Here is a 10168-nt window from a genome sequence, read left to right on the forward strand (position 1 = left end):
GGGCTGCCCAGGGAAGGAGTTGAATCCCCATCCCTGGAGGGATTTAAAAGCCGGGCAGACGAGGTGCTTAGGGACATGGTTTAGCGGTGGGATGGCAGGGTTAGGTTAACGGTTGGACTTGATGATCTTAAAGGTCTTTTCCAACCTAAACAATTCTATGATTCTATGAGATTAAAAAAAAAAAAAAATTGAAACAAGGTTGGTCATTCAGGGAACTGTGAAACTGCTCTTGTGATTTCCACATGTGATAAAACCCAGTCTAAGACCCCTGAAACAAAAGCGGGTTGGAACTTTTCATTATCTAGTTGGAGCAAAAAATTACCCTGTTGAACTTCAGTAACAAAGATCAATGTTGGCAAAATGGAGTAGTGATTCTGTGACCCTTTTTTTTTTTTAAGGAATACTGTCATTACATTTATAGGAAGGTATTTTGAAACTCCATGAACAAATCGGTTATCAAAGTGCAGGTGCTTGAAAGTTTTTGCAACACAGGTTCTCTGCTGGTAGCCAAACCCAAATCATTAGATGTTCATTTCAAAACCAGAGCTGAGAGGAAGGCTAAAATTTGAAGTTTCAACCTTCTTGTTTTGATACTGCAGAACAAAATATTTAATTTCAGAGCTGTTAAAATGATTCATTTACACTTGCTCATTCCTATGCCTTTTAGGCAGGAAATGTTGATTTTTATTGTGCTTGTGCATTTATAATAATGAAAGCAATGATATACAATTACCTTAGGATTACAACTCTAAACTGTATGTTTATATTAATATTAATATCATATTCTATCACTAGAATGAATATTGCACAGAAGGCAGCAAGGATGCCATTAACCTAATTCAAACAAGCTTGTGCCTAATTTTTTAGACTATATCTGAAGTGTGTGCCATGAGTCTAATGGGCACAGAATAGCTTGCATCAGTGTTATTAAACTCAGTCTCTAAACCAAGGTGTCCATATCTGATCTGCCTCCTGGGAATGGTGTCTGGTCTTTGCTGAACCCCAAACTGTGCCTGGGAGCTGCCTGAAATTGCTGACATGGGCCAAAACCATGCCAGGATCCTGTGAACTGTTGAGCAATAGGAAAATGGAGTGTCCAGAAATGTTCCTTGTCACTGTTTTATTTATTAACCTAGAGGGAAGGGAAGGGAAGGGAAGGGAAGGGAAGGGAAGGGAAGGGAAGGGAAGGGACGGGAACGGACGTGAAACAACAGGAAATGAGAGTGGGAAGGGAAGGGAAGGGAAGGGAAGGGAAGGGAAGGGAAGGGAAGGGAAGGGAAGGGACTTTAACGCCCTTAAAACAACAGTTAATGAGAATTTTAATTCAGGACTGCCGCTATCACTTGGACTGAGGTCCCTGATGGCCACAGTGAAGTATAGGAGCAAACTGAAGGGAGCATCCAGGGAATGGTGTGACTCTGGATATATTATGAGCAATTTTGGGAACCTGAAATACATTTCCCCTATAGATACAGTTTGCTGAGTTTGCTATGTCTCCTTTCATGTACCCAGAATTTTTTTAACTCCCTAAAGCATTGCCTATGGTCATATTATGTGAGTGCCTACTGCCAGAAAACAAGTTAAGAGAGTGGAGGAATTCAAAAGAAAGTGAGGGAGGGTGATACTGGAGGAAAAAAAATATTCTCGAATCAGATAACAGGCCAGGTCTTAATTTTTCTTCTCTTTCCTTAAAACTGATTAACTCTCTCCTGCCATGAAATTTAAATGCTGTATCTTGAGCATAGATAATTGGCTCTACAGGCTATGTCCTAAAAGATGAAGAGTGTATTTCATTGTATAAATATAACTTAAACCTTGTTTTTCAGTCATATCACATACAAAGAGTTTGTGTCCGCTTAAACATGGCTGCATTAAATTAAATGAATAAATATGGATCTCCTAACTTTCTGTCATATTAAACATTCAATAAAACTGAGTCCTCCCTTTAATGACTGCAGTTTGCCTGTCCTTGATAATGTGATTCTCTTGTGATGCTCTTGTTTGGGAATGGGAACAATCAAGAAATAAAAAGTATATGCTTTATTCAGATGAACAAGCCAGTTCCAAATGTCATATCCCAGCTGAGGAAACTGAAAGATATCCTTACATGTTTAGTTTAACATTTTTAAGGAAACAAGTTCAGCAACTTTTCTGTGTGTTTTGTTTGGCTTCTAGGAAGAAGAGGTTTTAGAAAGGATTAATTCATTTTCCAAAGGTGGATGTGGAGAGGAAGGATAACCCTGCAGCTGTGACAGCAGCCCTTGGGACTCCCCAGACTCCCCTTTGTGTTTCAAAGGATAAATCATCCAGTGGTCGACCTGGAATAAAGTCTTTGGTTTAACATTGCATAACCTGACTCCTGGTTTTCCTGTCAATCACAGAAAGCCATGAAGTTAGCACTCAGGGTTTCTGTTCAAAGAGTTTGGGGTCCTAAGACAAGGAGGCACAAGCCAGCAACCTGGAGCAATCCAAGGTCATATGAAGGGACAGTAAGAGATGAGCAAAGCTTTGTGCTCCCTGCCTTAGAGAGCCAAGCACTTCTTTGAAGTTCACTACCCTTGTCTTAAGTTGAGCACCTACATTGGATCAAAATAAATGTTAAGAGATAGTGGCGTGAGATAAAAGGCCTGAAACACTCTTCATTCTTAACCTGGGAGATCTGATTGTCGTTCCTGCTCCAGAGAGTTTGAAATCTGTAGAACAGTTCTAAAGAGGGGATGCCAAAGCTGCATCTAGGTGCTTGGTGAGGCATCCCAACACATTGCCTCAAGGTCCAGGCCCTTGTTGACATCATGTACTCAGGTTTCTTGTGAAAAACAGATAGTACAGAGGGATAAAACACCAAGACATGAGTAGTACAGAGGGATAAAACACCAAGACATGAGTAGGGTACACAATTAAACTTGCATACCAGAGTTGTCCTCAGTATATTAATACAGGCAACATTTGGAGGGGCTCACTTTTGCAAATAGCCCACAGGCTGTGCAAGGTTTGGCCTGGGAGAACTAGACTGGGAAAAACTGGCCACAAGCCAGCAATGTGTGCTCACAGTCCAGAAACCCAACTGTATCCTGGGCAGCATAAGATGGGATTCCTGCTATCAAAGACTTGGTGGCCATGTGAGTGTCACAGATAGATGAGTGACATTGAATCTCATTCTTTATCACGATTAGACAAATCATTGTATTCATTTTCAGGCCCCTCACTACAAGAAAGACACTGAGGGGCTGGAGCATGTCCAAAGAAGAGCAATGAAGCTGTTGAAGGGTCTAGAGCACAAGTCTTATTAGGAATGGCTGGGGTAACTGGGGTTGTTCAGCCTGGAGAAGAGGAGGCTGAGGAGAGACCTTACCACCCTTTACAACTGCCTGAAAGGTGGCTGTAGTGAGGTGGGTATTGGTCTCTTCTCCCAAGTAACAAGCAGTAGGATGAGACAAAACAGCCTCAGGTTGCACCAGGAGAGGTTTAGATGGGATATTAGGAAAAAATTCTTCACTGAAAAGATTGTCAAGCATTGGAACAGGTTGCCCAGGTTGAGCCCCCATCCCTGGAGGTATTTAAAAGACTTGTACATGTGGCACTTAGGAACAGGGTTTAGTGGTGGATTTGGCAGTGTTAGGTTAATGGTTGGACGCGATGGTCTGAAAGGTGTTTTCCAACCCAAATGATATTATGGCTCTATGAAATCCAGAAATTTAATTGTTTCTCCAAATAGAGAATGGAGTTCTGCTCAGTGTGACTGACTGTCTTTCAGACTGTATGAGCACGGCTTTACTGGCTATGAGTGGATATTTGTTATTACTAGCTCAAAACAAAATTTGATGTTTGGTATCATGCTGTTTAATTTGTACCTATCTGCTTCTCCATATTTGAGAACACACCCATCCTAAAACAAAATACCAAATTGCTGAGATGTCATTTTAAAATTTCTTCTCTACCTACCTACTCTCTTCTTTTAAGTTTCCCCCTCTCTGCAATTTTCCAGCCATTTGATGATTTTACAGTTGCTGCCAAAAATAAATAGCAAAGTGTCCTCTCTATCAGCTGGAAATAATTACCAAGGGTGTCTTCAGTGTCTCCTTGTGGTAAGGACTGGCATTCCATAGGGTTGTCTCTGATTGTCCTAAATTCCTTGCTGTCATTCATCCCTTGCAGCTCCTCACCATCCCAAAAGACCCAGATGCAGAGGGGAAAGACAAAGAGGAAACCCCAAAGCAAAGGCAGCAGAAATGCCTTCCTGAAAACAGACTAAATATCTTCAAATGTACTATGAGTTATTTACTGACAGGGCTCTGGTCTTACTAGCAAAAAGGAGTCCAAATAATTCCCTGAGTTTTCAAAAAAATCATTATAAACATGTTCTTAAACACAGGAGAGAGACAGAGGCAATGAGGCAGCTGGTGGGGTTTCTGGTTTGTGACTCTTTGATTGATCGTTCACTACTAAGTCTGTCGGGTGCAGAGCTTTTTGACTCTCTGCTGTAAAAAAGGCCAAAAATCACAGGGAAGACTCAGCTAGCCTTCAGAAGGATACTTCTATCCCTTCTTTTCACAGATGGGTAGTACTGATGGGTGAAATGGTCACACCAGCCCTTTCTAGCCTGCTTACTCCTATGCATGGTTATTAGGATGTTTCTTAGCCCTTTTCAGGGGACACATTTCAGCTTGAGTAACTGTCTCTGCCCTCTCCTCCCTGGCCACAAGCAGTGGTATAGGGGGGGTTGGCAACCCCAGGGTGGCGAGAGGTGGGTCCTGATGCCCAGGGGTGACTCCTTCACCCTGATCCTGGCTTTGGGAAGAGCCCAAAAAGGGCTGTGGCAAAGGGTGTCCTCAGGGAGGTCACCACTGATGGGAAAGCCCACAGTGTCTTCCTCCCAGGGTTATTACATGTGGCAAACTGTTTGGGCCTGTCCATGGGGGCTCAGCACATGCGGCTGAGCTTTCCTGGCTTGCTATAAACTGCTCCTGGTATCTAAGAGAGCAGACAGCAATGAGAGGGTTTGGTGATGTCCATCCACGAAGAATGAGCATTTGTCATTTTAGGGAAATGTAAAATGATGGGGATACAGTTTTTAGCAGGGCGTATACCGATAGGACAAGGGGCAATGGTTTTAAACTGAAAGAGGGGAGATTCAGACTAGATATATGGAAGAAATTTTTTACAATGAGGGTGCTGAAACACTGGCACAGGCTGCCCAGAGCAGTGGTGGGTGCCCCATCCCTGGAAACATTCAAGGCCAGGTTGGACGGGGCTCTGAGCAGCCTGATCCAGTTGAAGATGTCCCTGCTCATTGCAGGGGGTTTGGACTGAATGGTCTTTGAAGGTCCCCTCCCACCCAAACCATTCTATGATTCTATAAAAACCCCTGGTTATGTCTGCCAATGGAATAGGGAAATTAGATTTACCAGCAAACTATACCAGAAGTTGGATTTATTTGATGAGATGAGTCTTGGTATTATTCACAAAGAAAAGGTGCACACCAGAACAATGATTTCTGTAAACCTGGGAATAAGCAGGCAGTAAATTTTAAGCTACTTTTTGAGACATCTGCAATGTTAAATGATTTTTCTCCCCTGCGAATTAAATTGCAAGGAAACTTTTTAATAAAAAACATAAATTCTGAAATAGATGTGAGAACATATGGAAGAGAAGTGTCAGGGAAAAAAAGAGCTAGTCTGCAAGAAAAAGTACCCAAACACGTCCAAAACCCCCTGTTTTTTCAGTTGGAACTCTAAGAAACCTGCCTTTACAGGAGAGCCCGCAGCCAGCAGCAGAGGGCGCTGAGATAAATTGATTTATTTCAAACTCCAGCCGCCAATAGAGATTTGCTGGGAGTTGGATATAGAGCGGTATATACTTTATTATAGAGACCCACGCTGGATTTAAAAGGCAGAGCAGGACTGAGGGTCCATTTCTGAAGCAGGACCTTGACTAGGTGCAGGCAAAGTTAAAAAAAAAAACAAAACAAAACAACAAACTAGAAACATCATATGAAATGAAAGCATAACTTGTTGAATTAAGATCGATTTTTTTCCTCCCCCCCGACTTTTTACCAAAGTGGCCATCAGGGTGTTCCAGGTCTTCTCCTTCCCAGGGCTATTCGTTGGGATGATTTGGATATTTAACCTAGGCTGCACACTGCATTTAAAAGTGGGGGGATAAAAGATTTATTCTAAGGTGGAGGTTCAGACGCTGAGCCGTCTGTTAAGGAAAAAAAAAAAAAAAAATCGGTGTAAATAAGAAGCTGCAGCTTTAGCCTAACGGAGGAAACACTGATAGCAGCATCATTTCTAGCAGAGGAAATGTTTGGCTGTTTGGAACTCCCAGCTATGTTCAGATGCAGTATCTGTAACACATTTGCTCAGTCTTTGTATACAGCAAGTCTAATAGATTGGTGGACTTTTATTTCAGGAGGTTCAGCCTATCAAACAGCTTGGTTTGGAAAGCAAAACAGATGCAGATGAGTTTTGGCTGTAGCTGTAATTGGTCTGAAGATCAGCCCTACTTAAAGGATGCTGGATGTGGGAGCAGTTTGGAAATCCTGTGCAGTGGACAGTTTAGTAATTTCCTCATCCTCTTTTGTCCTCCCCCCCTTTTTTTCTTTTTTTTTTTTTAAGGTTTGGAAGTAGAGTTTGTAATGGTCAGTTCTGAGTCTGAGTCTCGCATTTTGGGACCGGGCTTTACTGCGCATTTCGGGTATGATTTGGTGCAAGCCTTCCTCTTTGAAATCGCTAATTTAGGCTTAAGGGAGCTGCCGGGGCGGGGGGGCGGCGAAACACGCACCAAAAAATGCGAAGAACCTTCGTTCAATTCGATTTCCTAAATGATCGCTTGAGACACGTTTGTCGTGTTTTGCAAGTGCAAGCGAAATGTAATAACAGTGGGACTTGAAAACAAGAATTCACTGTCTGTGGCATTCTGTTAGCAAAGAGCCAGCCGTCGTCAAATCTCTTCCAGCTTCTTTTTTTTTTTTTTTTTTCCCCCCCCCCCGCCATATCTGACTTGGTCACTGAAGTGTTCCACTCCCCCAGGTAGCACGGCAGTTCATTGATAACATTGCATGAACTCTCCTGTTCAAGTTTGGACGTAGCTGTAATCCGGCTGCGTATAGCCAACGACACTGAACAAAAATTCTGGTGCCCCAGGAAGTTATATAGAGAGCATTCCCTAAAAAAATGTAGCAGATGAAGGGGGGGGGGGGGCTGCCTTGGAATCTCACACAGCCACATGCAAGCAGCATACACCCCTTCTCATCTTCAAGCATATTTTTTTTATTATTATTATTTTTTACACTATTGCTTGGCTGGGAATGGCCTGTCCAACCCACTCAGAGATGTGCCCTTTTCTCCTCCTCCTCTGTGCAGCGGTGGCTGTGCAGAGGGGAAAAAAAAACCAAAAAAAAAAATCCAAACCCTTTATATCTGCTTTAACAACTTCCATCCAGACGGTTGTCCAGCCTCTGCTATAATATCTGGCTGTTAGTTGTCTCCTGCCTTTTGAGGGTTGAGTTTTTAGAAGATGTACACTTTGAAACGGGGAGGGGAGGCGGGGGAGGCTGTAGAGGCTGAGGGAGAAGAGGATGAATTTCTACTTTCTGCTTGAATTTCAGGCCAAAGCGAAGAAAAAAGGAAAAGCCCACCCTTCCCACCAGCCAACCAAACACCAGCAGAAGTGTCTCCTGATGAAGTTCTCCTCGGTTTCGAGATAACATTTATATAAAAGCGTCTTTACCTGTAGGACCTTTGAAAGTACAAAGGCCACTCTGCACTTTCCCCTAGGATCCCATGCAGAATAACAAAGATTTGTAGGAACCTTATAGCCAGAGCTTGAAATTTCCAGAGACAGGACCTTGAATTTAGAAACACCTTCTTTCTCTCAGTCGCTTTGCCTCTGTGTCTCGCTTTTTTTTTTTTCCCTTTTTTCCCTCCCCTCCTGGTGCACCAGCCCACTGCAAAGCTCAATTGTTTCCTTTCAAAGGCAGAGATGGGCTCTGCTCGCCTGCAGAATAGGTCGCCTCTTTGCAGTACAACGTGTTAAAAAAAAAAAAAAAAGAAAAAAAAAAACGAAAAAAAAAAACACCACCAAAAAAACCGGACAATGGGAAGGAAGGTTTGCCTGGGGGGAAAAAAAAAAAAAAAAAAAAAAAAAAAAAAAGGTTACAAACGGTCCAACTCCTCCTCTCCCCTTCCAAACTGAGAGCTACCCGGGAAACGCACAAATCCAACTCTATTTTTAATCGTTTTCAGAAAGTAGCTAACTGCTATTCAAATGTGGGCAGAGCAGGGCTTGCTAAACTCCTTTTTTCCCCCTTCTTCTTCTTTCTTTCCAGAGAAAGTGTTTTCAAGTTATAAAATATACAGCTCGAGTCCGAAGTGTAAGGCTTTCAAATGAAAATTATTGATCTAAATTCGCTCCTTTTAGATTTGCTGGAATGTGCCTGATGAGAGACGCTGGTTTGGTGGTTGACTGCATATGAGAGGATAATTTCTGGACATGTAAATAAAAGCATCTTGCATGTGGGGAAAAGCATAATATCTCATTGTAAATGATGAATCGCCTAGTGCAGAGACAACCTATTCTTTATTTTAATATAAATAGGATCGAAAAAAATATTCATTAATTTCTCAATTCATTCTTTCTATCTATCTATCTATCTATCTGTCTACCTACTAAAATAGCGGGTATATGCACTATCTAATAGGTATATTTAATCACTGTACATCCACGTATATATGTGTAGGTGTATAAACATACATACAAATAGGCATTTATATACACTCCCATATAAATTGACCAGGTTTATATGTATCCATGCATATGTAACGTGTAGTATACATGTGCCTACAGACGCAAGAGTATATATAATTTACATATATAAATGTGTCAATTTATATATGTCTGTACATGGAACAAGTTGTATGTTCAGAGATATATGTGCATGTATATGTACATCTGTGGACGTGCAGCTGCGTGTATGTATATATCTTTATATGCCTGCACATAAGTCTCAGTCTATATATGTGTGTATATGTATATATATAGTCACATATATGTCTGTAGATATATGTAACTATGTAACAGATAATGTTTTTTACTATCCGACCGAGGTAGACTTCTGCAGCCTATTGTTTCAGACAACAGATATAAGTTGCGATGGAAGAGGAACGTCGGATTTGGTGTCTGTCCCCCATTTCCAATTATAGATGGATCATTACAGACAGAGAAGTACTGAGAATCCAGACATCTGCTCTTCACATGAATGCACTCACCTCCTAGAGAACAGCCTGCCATCATGCTCTGGAAACTGGTTGAAAATGTCAAGTATGAAGATATCTACGAGGTGAGTATATAATATGCATATGAGTAAGAGAGTATATGTATATTTAAATATACACCTAGTATAGAGATAAAGGCATGACTATATAATACATATATAGCTCTGCATACATATATAGGCAGATACAGAGATGCATACACCAACACACACGAGTATAGAGACGGGAAACCAAGAGTAAATGCTTAAATGCTTATTTATTTGCATATTTGTATTCAGCATGCCAAGTCCTAAACTTTTTTTTTTTCATGGAAAAGCTGTTTGATGCGATTTAAAACATCAAAGAAATGATCTGGGGGTTGGAATGAGGCAACTTAAAGGCAAGAGTTTGATTGTTTAGACCTCGAATTAAATATAATTCGATTAAATTTGGACAAATGTCGAGGGGGAAAAAAAAGCTGAAAATAGAAGAGAAACACAATCTGGTATTCAGGGACTGGATACGTTTCTTTCTTTTCTTTCTTTCTTTTATTTTTTATTTTGCACTTCCAAGCTAAGCTCAACCTGAATTTGGATTTTTGGTTTTTTTCTTTTTCTTGTTTTCACAACCGGATACATTTTTTTACGACTTTTTGTGCCTATATACCGACAGATAAGATGTGTACGAATACATATGCTCGCATTAATGAAGCGGCACATACATTCTTGCACGTCTGTGAGTACGCACACCCGAATACATTCAAAGGCTCCGCATAGTCCGCGGCCACGAAAAGTTGTGCGCTTTATTCAGACCGCCGCGTTATTTTCCAGCTTAAAAAGCAGAGCAAAGGAGGGGGGGGGGGGAATTTTTTTAAAAAAAACAAAAGGGAAAGACCCCGGAACCCTGCCTAATTT

At 41.4% G+C, this 10168-nt stretch overlaps 1 protein-coding gene across 2 annotated transcripts in view; it reads left to right on the forward strand.

Annotated features, from left to right (window-relative positions):
* The first annotated feature begins 9259 nt into the window (after positions 1-9259).
* The window catches only part of TFAP2B (transcription factor AP-2 beta), a 26155-nt gene continuing 25246 nt past the window's right edge, over positions 9260-10168 (forward strand). For both annotated transcript variants that reach the window (XM_035895116.1, XM_009639630.2), the window contains exon 1: positions 9260-9340. In XM_035895116.1, coding sequence (XP_035751009.1) covers positions 9260-9340 — 81 coding nt within the window. The remainder of the gene's footprint in view (positions 9341-10168) is intronic.

This window comes from Egretta garzetta, unplaced genomic scaffold, assembly GCF_000687185.1.
Source record: "Egretta garzetta isolate BGI_Z169 unplaced genomic scaffold, ASM68718v1 scaffold235, whole genome shotgun sequence".
In the NCBI taxonomy this organism is placed as follows: Eukaryota; Metazoa; Chordata; class Aves; order Pelecaniformes; family Ardeidae; genus Egretta; species Egretta garzetta.